The sequence below is a fragment of the Haliaeetus leucocephalus genome, unplaced genomic scaffold (genome assembly GCF_000737465.1).
Source record: "Haliaeetus leucocephalus isolate CR32 unplaced genomic scaffold, Haliaeetus_leucocephalus-4.0 Scaffold351, whole genome shotgun sequence".
NCBI classification, from domain to species: domain Eukaryota; kingdom Metazoa; phylum Chordata; class Aves; order Accipitriformes; family Accipitridae; genus Haliaeetus; species Haliaeetus leucocephalus.
This window is the reverse complement of record NW_010972787.1, coordinates 9,426,151-9,452,880: the sequence shown is the minus strand read 5'-3', so window position 1 is coordinate 9,452,880 and position 26,730 is coordinate 9,426,151. Positions and strand designations below refer to the sequence as shown.

General features: G+C 39.4%; 1 protein-coding gene across 1 annotated transcript in view; it reads left to right on the top strand.

The window, feature by feature from the left end:
• Positions 1 to 26,730, top strand: part of TRPC4 (transient receptor potential cation channel, subfamily C, member 4) — a 92,189-nt gene that overhangs the window by 38,547 nt on the left and 26,912 nt on the right. The window contains exon 3 of the mRNA XM_010572773.1: positions 11,002 to 11,338. Within this exon, the coding sequence (XP_010571075.1) occupies positions 11,002 to 11,338 (337 nt within the window). The remainder of the gene's footprint in view (positions 1 to 11,001; positions 11,339 to 26,730) is intronic.

The following is a 26,730-nucleotide window of genomic DNA, read 5'->3' as shown; positions in this document are numbered from 1 at the left end:
GACATTGTCTGTACTGCTAAATGAAAGCAGACCATAGCCTGACCCTAAGACCGAGGATACTGAGGGATTTGTATGCAAACAGGCTACAGCAAGTTGCAGATTTGCCTTGCACAGAGGCAGCTGGAGAGGTCAAAATGGGAACCAGGCAAGACCAACTAGGTTGTGGGGATGGCTGGGGTCCAGTGCTCAAGCTCAGTCACTGTTTGACTTCTTCAGTGTAAGTGTAGCCTGAACATCCCTAAAAGTGATACCTATGTAGAACTCAAGTAAAACAGGCTCTTTATTGATTCCTTCATCGCTCTCGTTCTTCACCATGAAAGAAACCTGCAGTGTTCAGACATCTCTCTGTACAAGAACAGTGAGAGTAGCTCCAGGTTTTCATTTGAGATACCAAACTCTAATGTTTTGCCACAAATAGAAGAGCTTCATAAGGGGAAAGAACTGCCCAAGGACTGTCATTATTTCTCCAGGCTGGCAGATGCCGGGTACACAGAATTTCATTAACAGCTGTTGTAGGTATCTTTCCGTTATGGGAAAGCACAGTATTTCTCAGGTCTGCTCACAGGAGAAGGTCATTTTCTTCAACCACAACCTATTCTTAAGTGTAAAGGAGCTTTTGGAGAGCAAGGCCTTTGAGCAAGCAATTATACTCCCTGCAGTTCTTTCCAAGATTCATATCCTCTGTTTAAACCGCAGAAGCTGCACATGGTGGCTGTCAACCAGCCATTCAAGAGCAGTGCCTCTGAACTCATTTAAGGCAAAACTGGGAAGAAAGGTGAATTGTACAGATAATGAAAAAATTGAAAAACATCATCTCTGAAGGGCAGAAGGAAGGTTCACAAAGGCCACACTTGACTGATATAATTCATGCATCTGCTACAGACTCACATGCATTTCTCCTGCAAATGGTCTCAGAATAATGCTCACTGAGCATCATTGCCAAAGACCTATCATTTCAGCTTAGTCTTTATGCAGGAACTGGGTAATTAATCTGATTTCTCAGCCTTTAATATTCTCAGATAAACACACAGCCAAGTTAAACAAGAGGAACTTAAAGATGAAAAACATGAAAGTATTTGAAGAGAAAGAAAAGCAGATTGAGTGACTATATACATTCTGTTCCTAAGTATTAATGAAACTACAAAGCCAGACCTCCCTACAACATGTTAACAGAGAATTTTCAAGAGAAAAATCTGCAGTTTATTGCTTTATTTAGTTTGAATGCCTTTGTAATCATTCTGTGTTTTTATTTTTCCCTCATCCCTCTAATTCTGTATTCAGTCAGCCTTCAAATGAGTGTTATGCTTTCCAAAAACTGGATTCCCACTGATTTTGGGGGACTTTGGCAACTTCAGTTCCACACAAGCTCCACATAATAAACAGTCACTTCTAAAGAAAGTGGGAAACCTTGGAGTTCAACATGACTCCATTGTTGGCTCTCCTATCACTTGGCTACAACAGCATAAGCTTGCAGTCAGGAACAGTTATGCTTATATCCATTTTTCACATCAGGATGCAGGATGGCACCTCATAAAGCTAAGCTAACAGAGTGAAACCTAAATTTTCCTGGTGCTAATGGAAGGTGATTACCATTGTCTTTACAGAAAAAATCAAATAATGTGACAAAATATCACTGCTGCAAGAAGTTTTCTCTTCACAGAAACAGGCAAAGAGCCTGAAAATGGAGAAAAGAAAGAAGAAATAATTTTGTAGTTAGGTTTCTTCCAAATAGCTCAATACCCTGCTCAAGTCTGAAAGGACATTTTAAAAAGGAATATGGAGCTAAGAATGTCTCTCTACCTTGTTTTGGCCTCTGCAATAAACTGCACAAATGAGGAACAGGGTGGTCTCCAGTGATGCCAACAGAAATTCTCAAATGAGCAAGCAATGCCCAGAGGAAGAATCTAGCTTTTCTAGTCACTTTTCTGCCCTCCCCTCACTCAGAGCTTTTCCCAGCTAATTTTTCTCCAATTACTGTGTTCTGTGCTTCAGTTGCTTTCAACATATTTGCAGCTTCTTCACGAATTTCGAAAGGTTGGTTTATTAATTTGTAACTTTTCCTTCTGGCAACGTGGCAGCTACAAAAGTAGACAAAGTGGTACAATGAGCTGGGTGTGAGGAAACTCATTGATTCTGTCATATAGTAGGATTGTAACTAACTTAAATCCTAACCCCTTCTGGCTGACCAGTTAATGCTTACAAGCCTTACCAATACAGGACACAAAACCAGCCTGGATGTAAGAAACATGCTACTGGTAATTGCTCACTGGTCCAGAGGTGTGGGGTTTTTCTTTTTACAGCCCCTGGGGCTGACAACAGACTATTCTTTATACAGGTGGCTATTTCTTTCCAAATCAGTTTGAGTTGATAGCATGTTTTACATGAATTGTATGCTATGAACAGTGCATGTGATTTCTACCTGTGTTAATAAATGAAGTTGCTTAGAATATATATTGATTTTGGTCTCCTAAAATGAACTTGGACTTTTGAGATTATAAACAAAATGTGTTTATAGTCTCAATTTATTCAATTTTAGAATGAATACTGGGAGAATGATCAGCCACTATTTCTGTTCTCTTTTCAGTTAATTTATTTTGTACAAACTATTGGTGCAGGCAGCAAATTTGGTATCCGAGGTATCTGAAGACTGCTTTTGGAATAATAGGATTGAAGTGACAGAGACTGAAGGAAATATTTTGAGTATTATATCTTTTTCCCAACACATGATGCACAGGTTATTATGGCACAAGTGTTTGGAACAGCTGAAATGGTTCTAGGTATTGTTTGGCAATAATATTGTTCAATGATATGAGAGAGACAGGCTCTGCCTCTTTCAAAGGGAGTAACCAATGGTGAAACAGATCTTAGTAATACCTTATATTCCTAGAAAATTAATTCAAACCTAAATAAATAAATGCAAACCTGTAAACACAATTACTATGGCTCTTACTAAGAGTTTTGTTACCCCAGAAAACACTGCTTGGCTTAATGCAGTAGGCTTGTAGGATCATAAAAAATACTGAAGATAAATCAGGTTGATAAGGAATTTTCCCAGCCAAGTTCTGAATATTTACAAGGATGGATATTCTGCATCTTCCCTGGACAACCTGTGCCAGTGCTTAACTACTCTTGTTAGGAAGAATATTTTCCTTACATCAAACTAGAATTTCCCTTGATGCAGCTTATGATCATCCTCATCCTTTCATTGTGCTCCTGAGAAAAGCCTGCTTCTATCCATAACCTCCCTTTCATTTGTGTAAGACAGCAAGTGAGTTTCTACCATGAATCTCTTTTTGAGGCTGAGCCCACCCAATTCCCTTCTGTCCCTGTACATCATGAGAGCCAGCCCCTTTGCACAGGGTTGTTCTGTCCCAAGTGTAGGACTTTGCATATAAATATCAGTCTTATTTTTTGTTTGCTATGCATGGAAACACATCAGGTGGGTGTGTAAAAACAAGGATCCAATATAACAGAAGCAAGTTCATATTGTATTGCCTCTGCAGATACTTACAGGAGTTCTTTAATTGTTTTTTCCTACAAAGAATGTTTTGAATTGTGGTGAGTCTACCACTTGCCCAGAATGGGAAGCAGAAGTATTATACCAGCATCCCAGCTCTGAAGTTTGGAGCTGTTTTACACACTGATCCCAAAGCCCAACAACTGATTCACTTTTCTTTACCACTAGGAAGTCTAACAAGGCTATTCGTGCATAGCTGGTTCCTAATAACTGCATTCTAGTTTCAGTTGCTGTTGCCTTTTCTGAGCAATTAATCAGAATCACTGCAATTATAGATAAGTCTTGACTTATTAAATAGATATTTAATAGTTTCCTCTGTGCTGATTCCTTTCACTGAGAAGGAGCAATGAATCAAATAAAGAGCTTCTGCTTGTGTTGATGTAGCAAAAAGGAAATTTAAAATGTTAACATTAAAAACTGCAATGTCATTGTTTGTATAATAACGTTCATTAATCCTTTTAACAAAGCATTTCAGTCTTCACTTTTATGTTTTCCTTTTCTTTTGTTTTCTTCCTCCTCATATTTGAAGTTAAACAATAGGATAATTACAATAAAAACCTATCGTTGTAGTCTATTGTTGGTGAGAGCAGTGTAAACTCTGGATCTTATGATGAAGGCATCTATGCCGTGACTTTGTTTTGCTGTAGGGACCTTATCTGAAGCAGGTTGCCCTGATGATACAGAAGCTGGTGTGCTCTGGTGCTCTGATATCGAGTGAGCTGGCTAGTTCCCTTAATAACACAGCTGCAGACAGAGCTGAGGAGAAGCTGACCCAGTGGTTTGGGTCCAGCAAGGATCACGATTATAATGATAGCCTGCTCCACTTGGCACTAGGCTTAGACAGGATAGACATGAGAAGATTCACAGTAATTGGCACAGGGATCAGGGCTTCTGGCCTGAGGCAGAAAACAGACAGTATGACTATACCCAAGGGAGTCCAGAACATGGTCCCTGGCTTTTAGAAAGGAGAATGTAGTGCTGATCTAGTCAATAACATTAAAACATTTAAATTGCAATTAAATGTTATTTGTCTTAATGAACCAGTCCTCACAGAGTAAGTGCCAAAATCCACAAATATAATCCTTGGGGGAAGATATAGAAAAGAATATGCAGTGATGTGTCTAGAGGGAGAAACAATCTAACAAATTTAGGAGTCTACTTAATGAAGTTGGGACTTGAATCTGTCATTAGTGCCAAGCAAATATACTTTTCACAGCCAGTAGATAGAGAATTTTGACATCTAAATTTGAAGTGAAAATAACTAGAAGAGCCTGGGAAAATATGCGAAATATGAAAAGTAAAATGTTCTCAAGAAAGAAAAAGTAACTGAGCTTAATTCTTGTTGAACTGGAGCACAATCATTGGAAAATGTGTGTGACAAAGCAGCAGACCTCAGAGCTAACATTTCCTACCAGCTTGGCTGTAATGGCAGTAGAAAATAGCACAACAGAGAATCTGACTGCAAATTTACAAAAGTATTACTAAGACAGTTTATGATAACCATTTTCTTTTTCCCCCCCCCCCCCCCCCCAAGATATTTAATAATTATCTGTTAGAGAATGGTATCAGGGATAGTTCTTTGTGTTACAGCACAACTCACTTCTACATAAGTCAAAAAGGAAATCACTTTCCTTTGACAGCTTCCATTTCTAGGTCACAAATCACATTCTTTTTCTATGTAACATATACAAAATGACCTACTGATCTCAAAACAAGAATTTAATTTGGACCTCAGATTTTGTTAGATTGCTTTGTAAGTGTAAAAATGAGCACTCTTACAGGTGGGTTACAGAATATCTTTGCATATTTCCTAATGCAATGAAATTAATACTTAAAGGTAATATTGTGCTACAGTAAAGAACTGACTTGACTTTGGTGATACATTATTTATAAAATAAGTATTTTTATAAAAGTATTATTTCTATAAAGACAATATATAGTTAATAGTATCACTTTACAGTGTTATTTCTTCATCATTTCCATTGACTGAAGGATATGTATTATAGCAAAACTAAAGATCAGATTTAATCAGCAGTGAAAATGAAATCCTGGGCTACGTATATGCTTGGATATCACTAGAATCAGGCTCTGCTATTATTTATACCAGATTAGTTTTGCTGGCACAGTGAATAATTTTTGATTTTCACCAGTCTCGGGGAAGAGCCAATTCCCAGCATGACAACTAAGAAGAATGAATACCAAAACATTTTCAGATGGGCAGACTCTATGAAGGAGCTAAAGATGTTCAACCAGGAATAATCATTATAGCAAAATCCCTTGCGTAATTACAAACTGCTGGAAGCTTTTGGAAGCCATTGTAATGTGAAAATGTAAACTTGCTGATTGCTAATTATATGGAGACAATGTCAAAGTCAAATAACATACAACATAATACTGACAGTACAAAAGATACTTTGAATACCTCAGAATGTAATATCTCCAATTAAGGAAGAAAAAATATACTACAGTGAAAATATTTTGGCATAGGCAATGTAGAACTGGCAAAATAATGTCACAGAGTATTTCTATTTCTGCTAGACATAAAATATTTGTGTAAAATACTTGAACAAAATTTTTTTTTAGCTCCCAGTTCAGCAGAGGACTTAGATTTCTACTTAGCTTTACTACGTGATCATCCTAGATGTGATTCCATACATTTATACAGGAAATGTCTTATGGCTTGGAGCATGTCTTTTTTCCATCTACTTCCAGTGTTCCTTTTTAATAGAAGGGTTTGTAATAGTTAGAGTATAAATCTCATTTGACCAGAGAATTTTGCCATGAAGACTTTTTTTTTTTTTTTCTGTAGAGAAGGGCTTTTTAGTGGATAAATCAAAAAGTCAAGTGTAATAAGGATTCAGGATCAGTAATAAAATATATTAATCACAGATAAATTTACTTGACCAATATAACTGTATGCAACCTATGAGTAATGTCTCTGAGACAGCCTATATAGGTAGCATTTACACTGTGCATCCCAGGAAGACTTCCCTGCTCCCAATTCCTGTATGTGCTCAAATACTCACTTATTACACATGAAGACATGGTGTGGGTACACAACATCTTCCCCTCATTTCCTCTGGAGGAAAACAGGTCCACAAGGACAAGCAGGGAGATGCAGTGTGCAGTAACAAGCTCTCCTTCTCTGAGCAGCTGAGGAACAAGACTGTAGCGTTCACCATTGAGTACACTTTTCTTCCATTAGGGTACCCCAACTGTTCCCCATTCAAGACCTTCCTTCATTATTCAGCTAATGTAATAAATGTAGGTATCACTACTGAACTTATTTCACAGCATATGGTGACAATCTCTCAACCACAAAAATGGAGCAAATAGTCAAATTTGTGAAAATTAATTTGGACGTTTTTAATAATGTCATACAATTCCTTGATAAATGAAGCAGAAAAGCATAGCTATAAAAGAAGTGTCAGCAAGAGATTTAGGGTAATTTTCCAGTTGTCTGAAGAAAACACTTTGGAGTTGTTCATAGTGTATATTATATGGGCAATGGAGCTCAGATCCATAAAGAAAAAGCTGCAGTGAAGAGACAGATATTTTTGTTGCTTCAGGACATTTTTAACTAACCTTGCCAACAGTGTTGTTAGATAAAAATGACAGCATGAAACTGGATATCTAGACCTCTCCGAAATGCAGTAGATCATCTATAGACACTGTGTTGTGGTTTCTGTTATAGACCTTTGCCTGCAATACTAGAAATGCTTCCCTATGCATAGGGCTCTTAATAAGCTACATAGTATTTTATATGCTTGCTCCATACTACGGTATTAGTTGCTTCTTATGTGTTTAGGGTCTAGTAAGTTATTTAAAGTACATTCCTAATGGTGCTCCCCCTAACTCTAGCCACATCAAATATATAGTCTATGTTAGTTTTCTCCTATAGTCAGAGGATCCAACCAATGCTAAAACTGTCCTGTCACAGTCATAATTTGAAGAAAAAATATGACAGCTAATTTCTTGAAAAATAGCAATTTAAAAAATTGTCTCTTCAGTGTCTGGGATTTCAAAATTTTCTGCACTTACTGAAAAACTTCCTGTGACTCAGAAAGCAATCCTTGTCTTTAACACATCGTACCTTAGCAATACAGTCACAACATGACAAAATCTAATATGGGTATTAGGAGACAAGAAACAATTTTTCAAGCCTGCTCAGAAGTGCTTTCTGTATTAACATTGAAAGTTTTGCATATTAATCTGTTTAAAGTTTAGAACGGTGTGGCGCACCCTCCGGATGGTGCAGTCAGCCAGCATCTTCTCATGGCATGAGGTACCTCAGCATCAGTTCTGGTCTACCCAGCCCCAGGGCAGCCCAGTACTTGGTGGACATTGGAAAATAACCCCTCTTTTTACTTAATTTCCTCCACATTACAGCGAGGAAAATTAATTCCTTTTTAGCCATGCTTGGCAAGGAGTAGGCCCCTTACGTCTACCAGCAGCCTTTGCTAGCCACCCGAAGTTGTTCTTCACCTGGGTCCCTGACATAATGAGGGCAGCCCAAAGGGGTTGAGAAAGGGGACACAGACAAGACTTAGGAACTGATTACTTTTAGGTGAGAGGATACGTAATGGGAAGATATTAGGAAGAAGGGGAAACAAACATGGACATGGCAGACTCTGGGGCAAAAAGAAGGAAAATAGTTCACTCGGGAATTAGTCCATGAGTCATACTTTTTCACTAGTCAAGCAAAGCACTAATCTGTACCTACCCAAGCAAATTGAGGTGAAAAATTTTGTAGGGAGTCCCCTGTTAAAAACTTTGCAAAAACATAACTTTGAAACCATCTGCTCTGACTGCACGCAGTATTATTCCAGACATTTCTATCTTGAAAGAAACGCTCTGAAGCCTTGTGAATGCATTTTTCCTAATGGAAGAGAACACTCTGTTACTTTTCTTTAAGGCTATTTTCAAGATGTTTATGGTATGAGTAAATTTTCTTGTCTTTCACAACAGTCAGAGGCAGCTTTAGTGGTGGCGTCTGGTAGGCAAATACCTCTCTGCTAAGGACAGTGGCATTTCATTAATATACACGAGGTCTGAATTTGGCTCAGGTTAATGTTTCTGACAAGATCCATATATATATATACAAAAAGATGCTTGCTGCCTCTTGTTTCATTCCAAACTAAATAGCATTTCCTACCAGTAGTAATTCCAGTGATTTCTTCAACTATTTGAGAAGTTACCTATTATTCATCCCCAAAAGAACTTAGCTCCTGTAGTTGTAAGTATTATCAAAATAATGTAAAATCCCAAACTAGGTGCATTTGATTAGAATTATTTGGTATAAATTAAAAATTTTATTATTTAATAAGATAAAGTAGTTTGTACATAGCTTTATTAAGTCTTCACTAATGGTTTAATCCAGTATATGTATATGTGCATGTGTGTGTAACTGTATTGGGTTTGCATGGCAAGGTTTTGGTATCGGGGGGGGGCTACAGGAGCAGCTTCTGTGAGAACCTGCTAGAAGCTTCCCCATGTCTGACAGAGCCAATGCCAGCCGGCTCCAAGATGAACCCACCACTGGCCAAGGCGGAGCCCATCAGCAACAGGGGTAGTGCATCTGGGATAAAAGTTTTAAGAACGGGAAAAAAACCCTCTGCAACTGCAGCCAGGAGAGAGGAGTGAGAATATGTGAGAGAAACAGCCCTGCAGACCCCCAGGTCAGTGCAGAAGGAGGGTGAGGAGATGCTCCAGGCACCGGAGCAGAGATTCCCCTGCAGCCCGTGAGGAAGACCACGGTGAGGCAGGCTGTCCCCCTGCAGCCCAGGGAGGTCCACGGTGGAGCAGATCTCCACCTGCAGCCTGGGGAAAGAGGACCCCACGCCGGAGCAGGGGGATGCCTGAAGGAGGCTGTGACCCCGTGGGAAGCCGGTGCTGGAGCAGGTTTTCTGGCAGGACCTGTGGACCCTGTGGGGGACCCACGCTGGAGCAGGCTGTGCCTGAAGGACTGCAGCTCGTGGGAGGGACCCACACTGGAGCAGTTCGTGAAAACTGTAGCCCATGGGAAGGACCCACATTAGAGAAGTTTGTGGAGGACTGTCTCCCATGGGAGGGACCCCATGGTGGAGCAGGGGAAGAGTGAGGAGTCCTGCCCCTGAGGAGGAAGGAGCAGCAGAGACAAGGTGTGATGAACTGACCATAACCCCCATTCCCAGTCCCCCTGTGCCACTGTGGGGGAGGAGGGAGAGAAAATCAGGAGTGGAGTTGAGCCGGGAAGGAGGGAGGAGTGAGGGGAAGGTGTTTTAAGATTTGGGTTTACTTCTCATTACCGTACTCTGATTTGATTGGCAATAAATTAAATTACTTTTTCCAAGTCGAGTCTGTTTTGCCCATGATGGTAATCGGTGAGTGATTTCCCTGCCCATATCTCGACCCACGAGCCTTTCGTTATATTTTCTCTCCCATCCAGCTGAGGAGGGGAGTGATAGAGCAGCCTGGTGGGCACCTGGCATCTAGCCAAGGTCCACCCACCACAGTAACATAAGGAAAATGCTGCTTCTCTTCCTTTTTTTTTTTTTTTTAAAAAAAATGCAACAACTCTGGCTCTCTCTGATCCATATGTTGCTTCTATTCTATATTTCTTATGTCAGGTCTAGCATGCTGCTACTCTATGTCCCCTTTATAAAAGAAAGCATTAGGGAAAATAGGAACTAGTGATCAAATAGAAATATGACATAGAACACTGGAGTAGACTTAAAGTTTCTTTGAAAAGCTATTTGAAAAATATTAAATATTTACTGGGTTTGGGGATTTTGGGTGAAATTTAGTTTTAAGGAACATACTTTAAAAACTGAAATCCCATCATGAAGAACAGACAGACCATAAAATATTGTACAGGATAGGACTATAGCCTGACAAGGATTAGTGAAACACCAGGGAATGCTAGTGCCTAGTTCTCATTGTGCAAGCATTATGTAGTGTTTCTGTAAGAGTTTTGTCAATATAAAAGCATGTAAGCCTGATTTTTAGAGAATTAGCAGGGAACATACTGAGTATCATTCATTCATGGCTGTGGAATTCAGTTTCACTGTTTACAGAGCTCAGTCATGCTTTTCATTTTCATAGTGACTTCCACCTGTGTTCTGTGAATTCTCCACAAATGTTGCTGGTTGACTAATGGAGGTATTTGTGAACTTGTTTTTCAGTTTGAAATCAGCTTTTGAGGCACATGTGTTTCACAGTCTGTTGGCTCCTTGTGTACTCAACCGACAGGGAAGTCAAGCTTTATTGTGAAAAGTGAATTTTGATGGCTTTGTACTATACTCCTTGCATTGAAGGAAGGGCAGGCTGACCCAGCCCTGTCTTATTGGTATTATCAGTATGAGTCAGCTTGCCCAGGCTGTGGATTTTTTTTTGTTTTTTTTAATCTCTATCCAAAAGTTATTCATCATAACATACATGGCATGGAAATAACTTTACAGAGGTAACAAGGAACTAATCGTCTTCCTTTCTTCTTCTCTCTGTAGTTTGTTGCTCAGCCCAACTGCCAGCAGCTGCTCGCATCCCGCTGGTACGACGAGTTCCCCGGATGGAGGAGGCGACACTGGGCTGTGAAGATGCTGACATGTGTTGTGATAGGACTCCTTTTCCCGGTCTTCTCTGTGTGCTACCTGATAGCTCCCAAAAGCCCATTAGGGCTGTTCATCAGAAAGCCATTTATCAAATTTATCTGCCATACTGCATCCTACTTGACTTTTCTGTTCCTGCTGTTGCTTGCCTCTCAGCACATTGACAGGTCAGACTTGAGCATGCAGGGACCACCACCAACCATCGTCGAGTGGATGATATTACCGTGGGTCCTGGGTAAATGTACTACTAAAGAAAATACAGTGAAAAGTGTTTAGACCCCTGTGGTTTTGCCAAGCATTCCTGAGGCAGGAAATACAGTAGAGAGTTCTGCCATGAATTATTGGCCTACCAACACAAGCAAATGGTCCATCTCCTCCAATACCTAGCAAGAGTAGTAGACAACTTGGGAAGAGTTTAAAAATCCAATGTGTCACCACCTGATATAGTACAGTGAGGGAAAACAAAAGATATCGAGGGTTCCTTCCTGTGATTAAGCAGTGCACTGAAACATACATATTGATATTCTTTTTAATATTTATTTTCCTCAGGCCAGACATTATTCTGATTCTTCTAAGTGTCCTTTTTTTTTCTTTGTTCGTCTACTTTTAAAAAAGGGTCCCTTTGCCACGGTGATTATTTTTCATGTATTAGAATGAGGCACAGTGTCATTTCTGGAGTGTTATCATGAACCTTAGTTACCTAAAGTATGCTTCTCTCTAATATAACAGACTGACCTATTGCAAATAGTGCTGACCAGCTTTTTCAAGTGAGTATTTTCATTAAAATATACATGCAGAGTATTTTTGCTGTGCAAAACCATTGATGAGAACTTGTCACTCAACTTCAAGCAAAATATTTTACATCAGAAGGAATAAGAAAATCCCCTAGCATTTTTAAAATGAGGAAAAAAATCACTACTCTGTCTTGATAGTTTAAAATAAAAATTTTGGTCTGGGATTATTGAAATCCAACTTGGTGTGGGCCATGTTGGCCTTAAATGTCTTCCTGTGTGATTACTCAATCCTATTGAATTGGACTGTCCTAGGTCCTCCCTGCCTTTGCGTGTCTGCTCTGCTAGATGGTATCTCTCTTGGTGTGCTGTGATCTCTTACCTGTTTCTTATTTTAGGAACGAGCACAAGTTGGACCAGGTCAGTCCAAATACACTTTATCTTGACTGAAATGAAATTGTAGAAGGAGGGACTTAGTAGCCTTAACTGCAAGAATTTAAGTTTGATATCTTCATTTGAACTGTCATCACATAGACAAGTTCATGCACAAACTTTTGTGAAATATTTTGGTGGGGTTTTGATACTGTTAGCTCTCCCAGAGCTTCCCATTAAGAGATGCCGTTTCTCTTCACTTTTGCAACTTTTCCCAGACACCTGGCTTTTTTTAGAGCAACCAAATTGACAAGGTTTTTGGCATCATTGATCATACATAATTTACAGTGCAGTGTTTAATTTATAATACACTAATTGGCAGTGCCTGATATTCCAGAGAAGAACAAGTCAGTGGCTTTTCCTCTTTATGTTCCTTGGTAGAGCACTGTGGGAAGCAGGAGGCAGGGCTACATCTGTCTTTCACTTAAGAAAACAAGCATGCATGACTGAAAACTCTGCGTACACTTACTTGTTGGGAACCTCTCAGAAGGAACTGCCCTCCATAGATGAGCTGCTTTTTGAGATTTCCCCCATGATAGCACAGCATAAAACAGTCCTCATCACCAGCCTTCACTGTAAGGTGTGTTGTCCTTTGCTGGGTAAATGTTGCTACTAACATTAAAAAAGCCAATATCTAGTATTATTGCAAAGCAATTAATCAATCTGGCAGGCTGCTTAGAATAGAATGACATTTTCTACAGACAAGTCAGACTAACTTCAGTGTGTAAGTTTCACATTTAAATATTAAAAAAAAAATTTCCTCCAGTAAATTTTCCCAGTTTTGTACCATCAAGAAATAAGAAACCAATATAAAAATAATTAGGTTGATACATTACTTCCTTAGGAATAAATGCTACAATGCTGAGGAGGGGCAAGGGCCTCATCTGTGCTGTCCCATGCCCAGAGGAGATATTAGTAGCTTTTCTGTCCGGCCTTCCAAAATAGCAGGTGGTCAGTATCTATCCAGCTTTCACAGTATCTTGAGGCTGAAGGATAATAAACACAAATGCATAGCTGACATATAGACCTTGACATGCCAAAGTGGGTTTTACCATTAACCTATCATTTTAAAGAAAGAAATTAGAGCCCAGAGAAAAGGCACAATTTGAGAAGGGCAAGGGGTAGTTTCAGCTAAAGGCAGTTCTAAAATTTTGGTGACCAACTCCTCTCTAGAAAACATGCAGTGGGAAGAGGAAGAACCTCCGTTGCCCTCAACCTCTGACACTGTTGTTTACTTAGGAAAGGGTTTAATCCCAAAGCACTTGTTTGAAGAAGCCATTAACCCTGAGAATTATGACTATCAAGATGACTATCATTTCTAAAAGCAGCATTAATACTTGCAGTATAGACTCATATGGCCAGATTATGCCAGTACTGCCTGTGCTGAATAAGCCCTTCCTCTGCAAGCAGTACGGGTCAAGGCAAGGGAACTGCTTGCACAAACAGATATTCATGAGCATGGCTAAAGATCAATAGTCAGATGCCATGTGGTCAAATAGCTTGTGGTTAATCTAGACTGTAATGTTCAGAGAAACTGTGCCTTCCAGAATCTCTTGCATCTAAACTGATGTATTTTACACACTGATCTCTAGGGGTTTCTAACTAGTGGTTTCCTGTAGTTCCAGTTTCACATCTGCTGGGTTCAGGTTTCAGACTTTGGTTGTTGCAGTGCCATAGCCCACCCAAACAATAAGGCCCCAGACTAACCCACCGTAATCGCAGGCAATTAATTAGGTCCCTGAACTCCCCCTGTCATTGAAAGAGACAGACACACATCTCCACAGGACACTTTGGCTCACAGCACATGATCAACATGTCTACAGCTTTGTTTGTTTGTTTGTTTGTTTTAAAGGAATGAATCTCAGCCAAAACCTGCTGTTTTCATATTCACATACATACAAACTGTGGTCTAGGCATCTTTTAATAAAACAAATAGTTTTATTAAGTCCTTATTAATAAGCTAAGGTTAGTTCCAGGCCACAGTTTAGTCTGTCAGCTCATCTCTTCAAACTATACAGTTATGCAGTATCCTTAAAAAGGGTAAATGCAGCACTCTTGAGTTACACAAGGGAGCCTAAATCTAAGGTACATAGGTATATCTTTGCATTTTTTGGATGTAAACAAAAAGTGTTGACGTCTGACACAAAACTAATGTGGCTCTAGGGTTATAGTTTTTCTCTGAAATTGGAAGCGTGACCAAGTAAACCCTTCTCCCAAAGCAAAGGCTGTCCTTGCAGCTACAGCATGTCAGAACTGTTAATATTTTAAACAACAGAATTCTTTGTTTGTCTTTTGCTTAATTCAAATAGGTCTGCGTGTAGTTTACATTTTAATAGCTACCTCCCTTAAAATTAAGAGAGTAAGAGGATCTCTACTTTCTAAGCTTCTCATTGACATGAATATCAGCATACATATATTTCATAGAACTTAACAAGTTTCAACATTGTCCATAACAATCTAAGCTCTCCAACGATCAAACAGTAATTAGCATTTGCCTACTACAATGTAATAGAAGGCTGAATGTGCATAATTAGGACATATTAAAGGTGTCACTAGAGTGGGAGGCTCAGAGGAAAAACCTGTATTGGACTACATTTCCATGGAGACTATCAATTTTACATTTTAAAAGCCTCTTAAGGAAACTTCTACATTAATTTTGTCTTTTACATGATTAGATGATTACACAAGTGCTGTTACAGTATGTGGTGATTATCTGTGGAACAATAAGTCAGTATAACAAGGCTAATGTTCTAGCTTTAAGAAGCAGTTGTGGAAAAACCTCGTGGTAAGAGGAGTCAGAATCTCCTGTCCTTGCATTTAAACAAATAAGAAACAAGCTTTTGCTGGTAAGGAAAATTAATTTTGTTCTTCTTATTAGCTGTTGATTCAGATCTCCCAAGCATGCCAGATGCTTCACACTACAGAAACATAGGCCTGTTTTCTATACTTGAGAATCCATCATCACTGAAAAAAGGACAGGAAAAACAAAAACCCAATCTTGTGAAAAAAAGTGAGGAAGAACAATACTTTCCATCATCAAATTCCCCGTCCTATCGCTGAGTGGCCTCTGAACATGATAACAGTGATTCAAAGGGGAAATCAAATAAGACCCAGCCTCACCCTCTGTGTGCCTTGACTGCAGCTCCTGTAAGGATCATATTGATCCCTATAGACTTGTCATACCTGTTCTTCCCTACACCCTAGCCTCAAACCTAGCAGTGACCATGCCAAATGTCCTCACAGTGGGCATTTGGCTCACTAGGGAATGCTACAAAATTCAGAGGAGAAAGCCAACAGCCAGACAAACTTGGTGCTTAGTAGATACAGTTAAAAAGCTCCCTGCCAGTTGTTCTGGGTGGCTGCAGCAAAAAGAACATTTTTTAGGCAAATTTGTTTTGATGAGTTTTTTGCTCTTTTATGGGCATCTTTAAATGTTCATCATAATTGCGTTGTTCAGAATACTGCCTGGAGCAGGAATGCAGCCTTACTGGATTTAACAATGCATTCTCCATCCTTTCTGTCAGAGTGGTTTATGCTATTGGAGTACGTGAATCTATAGAGAATGTGGATGTTTGGGAACTGCAAACTGTAGACATTTGTGGTCAGCAAACTGCTGGTGGGATGTATGGGAGTGTACAGTCTTGTCAGTACTTAGCGCAATGTACATCCAAACCAATGGCACAGCAAGACACTTCAAATGAAGAGACCATAGAGGTGGCAAGTATACTGTGCATCATCTCCTAAATTTGGTCAAGAAAGTGTTGTGTAAAAAATAAAACAGTTAGTACAAAATCACATGTTCCAGGGAGCAGATATAAAGGATAATGTGGCCAGCAAGATGAAACGGTACATAACCAGTAGTGACAAATAAAGTGCAGAAGAGGAAAATAATCCCAGACAAAGCTGGAACACAACTTCAGTCAGAAAGAAGGATAACGCACATAATGAGCACTCAAGGCCATTTAGTCCAAACTACTGCTAGCCACAGGCTAACTGCAAAGATAGGCCAGATTGCTCAGGTTCTTATCCAGTCAAAGCTTGGATTTCTCCAGGGACAGATATTCCACTGCCTGTCTCAGCAACCCATGCCTGTGTCTAGCCTCTGGTGAACTTTTTTCCTCATATCAGTTGGAATATCCCATGCCACAACATACAGTCATCACCTCTTCTGGTGTCCTTCCAATGGGCACCTCTAGGACAAGTCTGGCTCCAATTATTCATAAGCAGCAATTTCGTTAGTGGATGACTGCAGTAATATCACCCCCATTAGTGTTCTCTTCTCTAGGCTGAACAAACTCAGCTCCCTCAGTCTCAGCCTCTTCTTGTACATCATGTGGTCCAGCCCCCAGTCAGCTTGGTGACCTTCCAGTAGGTTCACTTCAGTCAGTTAATCTCTCTCTTTTGTTGGGGATCCCAACACTGGACCAGCTAATGAGATTATTTATTTAAACATCAGGAGGGCCACTTCTTGTCAGGACTGCCTGAATCTTGCTGTAATAGGACCTTTTACTCAGTCACTTGTAGGTTTACCAGGTTTTAAATATTTAAGAAGAACATTTTCTGTGTAGACTATTTTATCTTATTCTTTGGTGGTTGGTGGTGTTGGCTGATATGTGTCTTCTTGTGTTAAAGAGTTAATCTAGAATGGTCTTACCATTTCCAAAACTGAGGCCAAAGAAAAATGTCTTGTTTTGATTGTGATAAAAAAAAGTTAGGAGCCTTTTTCTTTGGGAAAACACTTTCAATGGTGCACAACCTCCAGTTAAATATGGGTATCCGTATGTATATTTTGGTATTCTAGTAAAAATCTATCCTAAATTTGAAAAGCCTTTGTAAATGTGTCTCCATCTAAAATGGAGCTACAAACTGTGTTTTGGTTCCTGAATCCCATCCATAGTGTCACAATTAGCCTTAATCAGTGGCTCCTAGCCACAGTAGCAGAGGTGTGATCTCTGGACAAGGGTACACCTGAACTTAGCAAACCTGGAACCTTTTACTTTATCCTGTCTTCAAATCCTTTCCCTAAGCATTCAGGATCAGCCACAGTTTAGGCTAAATGGAACAGTGGTCTGTCTTATCCTTACTGGCCTTTCACAGTGTTTAAATAGAGTACAGAAAATAAAGGGAGTTCTCTTCCTTAACAATGACTGTCTGAATGTTCATTTTACATACACTTTTATTAGCTAGGGAAAACTTCCCTCTCACAGGCAATGCCTTAGAACTGCAAACAAGGAACCTGCTTTTACAAAATACTATAAAATAATCATATATGGACAAGTATTCAATGCAATCAGATGTTTTCTTGCAATCGCCATACTTTGCTGATGGAAGCAGGTTTTGGCAGGATTCTGAGATACTCTTTGGACTTCAGTCCTGTTTTCAATTGAGTACCATTTTGCTTGCTCCTCTAGCATTCAAATATTTCACATTTTAATGTTACAATCACATAGCTTGAGGACAAAGAAACCAGAAGAGGTCTGCATTGGGTGTGCAAAGCCTAGCTTTGATGCCTTTGCTTCCTAGTACGGGCCTTTAGTAAGAAGGCTAAAGACACCTGTTGGGTTTTTTTGTCATCTTTAATCCTCTGTCCTTAAGTTTCCTTTTCTCCCATTTTTAGCAGAAGTGGTGAATGTTTCACCCACACACCGTTGTTCCTGCCCTAGTACTCTTGTGGAATAGAGGTTCAGTCTTCCCTCAGGCTGAGAAAAGGCAGGTTTCCTGGTCCCTGTGCAAGAATTTTAGCCATAAAGCTGCAGTGCTAAACATTCACACTACTGTTGGGGGATATAGTTTAAGCATTTCAGGAAAGGAAGGTGTTTTGGATGCTGAAACTTAGTCTCATGTAGACATCTAACTGAAGCCCTGAGATAGGCTTCTAAGTGCTGGTGAGACGCAGTGTTTGCGACTCATTCCTCCTTCCAGTTCCTGCTGTTCCTCTTGTCCAGTCTGTCTTAGCACTCGGTATTCGTAGGCTGTGGACCTCAGTTAGGCGCTTGAAATTCAAAGTGAGCATAAAATGCAATTTATGGGGAATTTAGGTCTCTTGCATGGTGAATTTTACTTTCAGTACTGTGTACTTAATTTAGACATTGAATCATGGAATATTTCAGTGACTAAACCCCTTCATGGCACTGGACTCCCAAATACAAAGTTTAGATCCTCAGTATTGTGTTCAAATCCTTACATGCCTGTTAATAGGAGAGAAGGGGATAAGCAGTTTCCTACATCCCTAAATATCCACTTCTGGCCTTGCCAAGAGCTGCACATACAATGCCAAGCTGGTCTGTGCAGGACTGTCAGAGCCTTTGAGCAATACTATAAAGGCCTTTCTGTGTTTCATAGACAAGCTATACATTCATTTATTCTGCCTGCAGGTCTCATATCCCTTTGTGGATCTAAGCCTTGTGCACGCCTGAAAACAGTATTTCTTACTATTAACTAACTGATAAGAATATCTTCATTATATTATTCTAGCAACACTGAGGGAATGTAGTAAGTGCTGGCAAAGATAAGGAACGTGCAGATGTTTGGAGATAACACTTTAATGAATATTAGATTGCAGTACTGTACACATTGGATACATGTTGCTTTATAAATTAAGGCTGTCTGTGGTAATAGGATATAAACTTTGCTCTTTACCCTGTCCACAATATTTTTGTGAAAGCAAGAAACTATTTTCTGTATTAAATCAATTTTGATAAATACATGCCAGTTTCAATGAAACCATGGAGATTAAAGGATAATGACTAAAATTATGCATACTTCACTCCTCATGTAAACCTGTTGAGCTTAATAGAGATTTACAAGCAGTAAATGAGGATATACTTTTTCTTTAAAGAGATTTATACATGCCTATGCAAAAGTACCTGAGAGAATGGACCAATACTTTTGGCTGGCTAAATTTCTGTCTACAACATTATTGTACAGCAGAGTTCAAAAGCTGAAATTTGCAGAATTTCTGTACTCTGTGGCCATATTTAGGTACCTGTCCATAGCCCCTTACTCCAAACTCGGGCATTTAGCAAGTTTGGTTGTTATAAATTAGGATTTAATCAAAGAGACTAAATCAAAGTAAACATAAAGAAAGCAACTCAGGTGCCCATGAAGAGGCACTTGGTCCCATTTTTGAAGTGTGATATACTCACAGAGAGGTTGTACCCATGATAAATACCCTACAGGAAACCTGTACCTTTTTTTGGCAATGCATGGGGTGGCCAGCTTGGATACACAGGGCATCTAAAACGTCACTAGACACTTCTGTTTAAACATGATACATTCAAAAAATACAGTATCTTTCATGTTTCTCTACATCACGACAACTACACCATCACCATCTAGAGTCCATTGGTGTGGAAGGCTTAGGTGCACGAACCTGAAATGGTTTGGATGAGCATCTTTGATTAATTTGAACTTTATTAACCCCACTAGCCAACTCATATTGAACATAACAGTGAGTCCAGGGTTACAATTTATTTTTGCATACACTTCAGGACATTAATCATTTTTTATTGGCTTATATTCCTGTTCGTTACCAAAACCCTGTTTTACAGAGGAAAAAAAAAAAAGAAGAAGAAGGACCAATAATGTTAAGATAGATATTAAGTAAGTTAAATCTCCTGTAATCTTCCACTATGATGATGAACTACAATTCATTTGCATTTCAGAACCTTTTGCAAAGGAAATCCAAAAGACTGCTTAAAACAATTTAGCTGGTAATTACATATATCTGCTTTTGGCATTTATAGGAGTACTGTGAAAGTCAGATTTCTTGCTGTTCAAGTTATGAAAGAAAGTGTGTGGTCTAAAGATACTGGCTACTGTCCCTTCTAAAGATACTCGGTAAAGGGAATAGCTATCCCACTTATATGGATGCCTTACTGCATAAATATGCAAGCCACTGAACAATCTGATGCTATTGGACTAGGTGGTGAAACTAAGCCATAAATATTTGAGGGGCTGTTCAATGCTGGTTGTCCAAACCATTTGCACCTGCCATTCTGTAGTGGGTGAAAAAAAAAATATATATTTATATTTTTATATATAAAAAACACCATAATTCATAATACCATGCCTAGACCAGTTTCATTTGCAGCTGATGACTGTTTCTTAGAAATTATACTTTTCCTTGAACACAAGAGTAAATGCACTGCTGGTACCTAATCAGCACTGAATACTCTCAGCTCTGATGGAGTATAGTCCATCCAAAAGGCTCAGATGCTTCATAATCCTTGTATTGTTCATTACCTTTTCACTGCACTCCAGAGGCATAACTAAACTCATCTTCAGTGCTTCTGTGGGAGAGGGAATTAAGTTCAATTACAGAGATAAGAAAGTGAAGTCAGAGTGAATTGAGGTTAGATATTAAGTATTCTCAGTTTGAGGTGTGTGCACAGATAATTTAAACCAGCAATTCCCGGACTTAGCTTACTTGAGTATAACTGTCCTGGGAAGAGAGCTGGGACATGAATGATGCCTCTGGCCATGTCGTTCCCAGCTCTTTGCCTGACCTGACCTGACCTGACACAGGACCCAGACACTGTGCACAGTTGTTCCCCTCCCAGACAGCCATTTCCCTGTCCCCAGGGGAAAGCAGAAGGCATGCTGTTGATTTTGTGCGTGTTCCTTTGAAATAGCTGTATTCTGTTAACAAAATGTGCCCCAGAGATTGAGAGCCCCTGAATTATGCCAGGATGCCTCTCCTCTCTGTTCCTCTTGTTTCCTTCATATACCTTCAGCAGAGATCAGTTCATCAGCCCAGGTGTAAAACAGGAGAGATATTTCAAGCCTTATCAATGCTCACTGAATTCCCTGGAATGGCTTTCGTTTGCTTCGGAGAGCTTGAGATCATTAGCAGCTTGTCTCACTTGTATCTCTGAAAAACTCTAGATTGCATAGCAGAGCAAAGTTGAGTTTGTCAGTTAAATGGTTTCACAGTCCAGTGGAAATACGTTCTCCAAGAAACGTACTAAAAGGTTGTTGTTGAATTTGGCATGCAGAGATTGACCCTGAGGAACCTCTTGTTTCCCATCACTTAATGCTAAGGAACAAAAATAGCACAGAGCAACCAACCTTTTGTGGAAAGGTAAGGCCAAAATTAGCTAGGGATCCACAAATCTTTTTTAAAACAAAAATAGTTTAGGATACTGCCTTTCATATCTTTCTTTGACAAATCTTAATGTTATTATTTACAGTGAGACTTTAACCATATTTATAAACAACAAAAGGCAGTGTTGTGGAGATGGCATAATATTTTCGTGAATTTCCACAGTTGCTGGAAAATTATTTTTGTAGTTGCTCAAGATTCAGTACAAGATAGAAATTTAGACAAGGTGTGTCTAAGATTTTTTGTCTTAGAACTTAATACACGTTTGAATGGATTTTGTGGGTGAGTTATTTCTTTGTTTCTTTTGCATGGGAATGAGAGACATGTTCCTTAGGAGTAAAATTACAGGTCTAGGGAGCTGTGACTTGATAATGGATCTATCAGGATAGATCCAAAATTTTTACGATCTGAAATTTATCTGCCAGCCCACACAAAAAGATGCTGTGTCTAACCCAAGGCTTTATCCAAAGGGACAGAGAACATTCATAAGAGTATTGAGCTGCTGCCCTGCTCAAAGTTCCAAGGTTTGCCAATGGAGTCTTACTTTATGAACAGAAAAGTAGGTCCACATTTTTTAAAAGGCATTTCAGTGTTTAATATCCAAAGACTTCAAGACTGGAAATACAGATTCAAAAGCTAAGTCTATACATAAATTTATAACATAAAAGCTACTCTTACCAGTGTGTATGTGTTGATGTATCTACATATACAAATATCTACACATTGATCATAAGGTAGTATGTCATATCCATTACCTAATTCTTAAGGATTTTTTAGAAGTGTTACAAGGTAATATTAATGAAAGATGAAAGAAGAAAATTCTTATTTTATTTCAGTGCCTTTTGTTCTTCAGTAAGAAGTATTTTAATTTCTATCTGTTTTGTTGGCTTGGATAAAATTTATTTTCACAGTATGTAGGGTTTATTTTAGAAGAAAGAACTTTTTTCATCAATGTTCAGAAATGTGTACTGCAAAAAAGAAAATATACCTAGCACACAAATTCCATTTTTTTCCTCCAAATTTATTTTAGCTGATCTATTTTAGTTCCTTTCTTGCATCACACAAACTGGACTTCAGTCAAATGGTTGCATTCATCAGCTTGCATGTATAATACTTCACAGTGCTATACAAAACCTCTCCATGGCTTCTGTCATTCCCAGGGCCTCATGTGGTCTGTGGGATTCCTGTCCTCAATTTATGTCTATTTCATCCCATTAAAACCACGGGGCATTTAATGAAATTTGTTTCTATCATCTCAGCCTGTTTCAAAATATCCATGCTGTTATTTCTATTTTACTGCTTCGGTATCTAGTTATAAACAATGCAACAAATGCTTAAAAGTCTCACCTTCAACTTTTCAATTTAAGTCCTTGATTAATGAGGTGGAAGAGCTGCATAATGTTGATAATTTCCTTGTAAGTGGCAATAAATGATAAAAGCAGGTTGATGGCGAATGTATAGGTGAGGGTATAAGAGGGAAGTATGAAATCTACTTGGTGTGAAGAGATAGGAAGGACACAGCAAAGAGACAACCAGAATATAGCAAAGATTATCCAGCTAAAACAGTCAAATCTGCTCTGTGTGGACTTATTTCAGCTAAATACAGGCACCTGGAAGTTAGACATCTGTTTTAATCCAGCCTGATCCTCCATGACTCTCTTTTCAGTCAATGGGAAGATTGACCCACCTGCAGATGACAGGATTATTGCCTTGGAGATACTTGTTTCCTCCGAGGGAGGTAAAAAGGCTTTGGGCAATGAACTTGTCCCTGCCCTGACTGTCTAAAGGCTCTTGCTGTTAGATCTACCCCTTGTATCTGCCAGATGGTTTCTCTTAGCAGTTTTTTCCCCAATACCTGTGTGATGTCCCATCTGCTTTGTTGAGATGTCATCTTTCTTGCTGCTGAACATGTAGTGCTGACATGAGCTCTGTCACCATGGGGTAACATTGACGCTTTAGCACGTTAATCAGCAGGCAATGCCTGGACTCTAGATCTCTTTCCCACCTGTAACAATGCACCCATTAGACAGTCTTGTCACTGCGTGTCTTCTCTTCTATCATGTCAGATTGTATTTTGGAATTGCCCAAAAGTGTCCTTAGATAATAAAGTCAGGTTGTGTCCAGCTATCCGTAAGTCTTCTAAATAGAAAAAGGAAGTGTGCAAGGTCACAGAGATAATGCCGCCCTGATCTTTGGATGTCTTTTTCTTTTTAGAAAAAAACAAACATAGATTTTCCTAGCCTTTTCCTGATTCTCCCAATGAATGTAAGAGAACAAAACTGGCATATTGTATCAGACCCTGTGAAGATAAGAGCTGACTGACATCTGCCTCCCCCCCCCCAACCCTTCCTTCTTGCAAAAAGATATGATCTACAACAAGATTTCAAGACCTCTGGCTATGTGACTGTAAATTAACCCTAAACAGCACGACTTTAAATCCCTGAGGTTTGTTGCTCAGAATAGCTCCATCATGTAAGCTCACCAAGCCTTAGAGAAGTCTTCAGCTTTGCAGAAAGGCTCCGGGATTTCAGAGTACGCTTTTCTAGGATAACCCTTCAGGCACACTTGGGAGGATTTACAGAACTTCAGAGATCCCAGTTCTTCCAGCATTCATTGCTCCAATTGAGAACCCCTCAGGATACCTAGCCATAGAAACCTGGTACCTGCAAAGACTGTGATCTCAGCTTTCATGGTGAGATTGCCCTGGAGTTGTGGATTTTGGCAGTCAATCTTAGGATCTTGTACCTTCAAAGATTTGCCTTTAAAAAGACATGTCTGGGAAGCTCTACTGTGCATGCATGGATTGTGTGTCTGTCACAAACATAGCATCCATCAGTCAGCCTAGTTTCAAGTTCTCTGGAGTCCCATAAGATCTCAGTAACTGTATTTATATATGGATTTTGCATTTAGATGCTTTGGCTGGCAAGAAAGACTAAACTATCCCACCTCCATTACAGCCAACAAAAATGTAGGATTTCCAGTTTTTCATTATCATTTGCTTGAAAAGAACAAGCCCTGCATCAGGATGAACATAAAAGTTGTCTTGAACCAAGAAAAAATTTAGAACCACCACCATTACGATGTCAAAGTATACTCAGAACTTTCAGCTGCCAAGTGACTTCAGCATTGCTGGTAGTTTGGATTAGTTGTGTTTCTAATTCAAAATAATCGAATTTACAATAGCCATATACTCTCTTCTGCTATGCAATAATAGGTCAGTATTTCTCTGTCGGTGTCAACTTTACAATTACATTTCATTTTCTGAAGCCCAAGAAGTGCTTGGAAAAAGAGTCTTGGCTTTTCACTCACAGAACAAGCCAAATGCAGCAGCATTAGTCAGCATTCCTTTTTCAATCTGTACATAATTCTGCTGTATTTTAGACAGTGCTATCAAAGCATATGATGCTGAAGAACGGTCTTACAGAGAACAGCTGTGTTGTGTTTGTGTCAGTTCATGTCTTTGGCTGGTTGTGAATCATGGAATATCTTGGCAGAAGACTTTAATGAACCTACAGCCTCTCACTTAAGCATTCATCTTATTAATCATCCCAACCTATTTCTGCTCTGTTTTTAAAGCGTATTTTAAAGGGAATGCTTAACTGTGATGAATTACAAGAGTTTATTTAATTCTATGAATGTGTGTATTGATTTCTGTAAAGCCTTTTTATTTGGGGATCTTCATCAATGCAGCTGACTGCTTTCTGTGCTATAGCCCAGTGTCAAGATCCTCGGTTTACATCTGTATTATTAAATAAAAAAGAGCAAGGAACTGTTCTTTAACACTGAGGCTGTATCCATATTACACAGCCTTTGGCTCCAGGTCTCCTCCGAGCCTGGAGCCAGGTCTCCTCAGGCTCCTGCAGCACAGTGGTGATTTTTATGTGCTGTTCTGCAGGTAGAGCAGGGATGATTCAGAGCAGTGTCTGAAATGTGAGGGGTATATTGCAGCCCACAAAACAGCTGCTTTTATGACCTGATGATGCTTAACACGTCATGCCTAAAAGGTAGTGGAAGAGCAAGCAGGGATATTGGCAAGTACATCGGCTGCGTGTTGAAGGTTGGAGGGGACTGTGGAGGGAAGGGAGAGCCAGACCTGCTGTTGTCCTGTTCATACTGTGTGTCAGGAGTGACCAGCTCTTTGAAGAGTAAGTGGTTAAGTCATTTCACAGACTGAAATAAGCAGGCATTTAGGAGCCTGCCAAGTAGCCCTGTGAAGGGGTGTTCCCTTTGCGATGGCACTTGGGCAGTTAACAGCAGCAGTGGATGCTGTGAGTGGATAGTCACCCCTGCCATGCAAAAATGTTCAGCTGTTTTCTCACTGTGACTCATCGGAATTGATTGCAGCTTGAAAATAAATGTTAGCAGCTTCTTAACAGTGCTACATTTTGTGTATTAGTCTTATCTGATAACCTAAAGACAAGAGTTGCAATGAGCCTGTCTAGGCTGTTGTAGACACTAAAATGGGCATATCCCACTTTCCTGTCTACATGTTCCCAGCATGGTCCTTTCTCAGAATGTGTTCCCCCAGCTCTGCAGAATGCTGAAGTAGTGATGGTGGCTTGGGTGAAAATGAACTCCATGATAATAGAAGTTGCTGGACAAATCAGATGATTTGGATACTTCTGAGACTCGCTATTACTGATGATGACACACAGAAACAAGATGGGAACATGTGGCTGAGATTTGAGGGGAAGGTAGTGAGGAAGGGAACCTTTCCTTTTGAAAACAATCAGGAAACAGAAAGACTCAAGCCAAAATACTACAAAATTAAATTGTACTCCTCCCATCTATTCCCCTCCTGTCTTCCAAATCACTTAAAACCCTGTCTGGTACAAACAAGAATAGACCAGGAATTACTCCTTAGGGGTCATGTTTGAGAGAAGACACAAGTTTTCCATGCAGTCACCTAGAAGACCATTGAGACAAATGTTAAAGTTCAAGGTGAATTAATGCCAGACTAGAGTGATGCAGGACTCTATAGGCCCCTGCACGAAATCTGTTCAACATTTTCTAAAGGGACATGTGATAAGCAGGTGGAGAAAAGCCATGTTGAATTAACTGTATCTCAATTTCTATATGTCAGACTGGTCTCTTTTGTGGTGAATTTTGTCCCTTTAATGAACAAAAAAGTAAGAAATTCCTTTAAGAAAATAATTAATTTTGAAAAATTAAAAGCTCTTCTGGTAGTATTATTAAATAAAGTCTGTAGATAATAATATGAAACATGCATCTAAACGTTCCATGTTGTTTTATTATACCATATTATACAATAATGTGGAGTATCTTCTTCAGAGAGGTTTTAATGTTTACAGCATTAAAGAGTCTCTACACAGTTGTCTCTGGAGCTGTTAAACCAAGTTT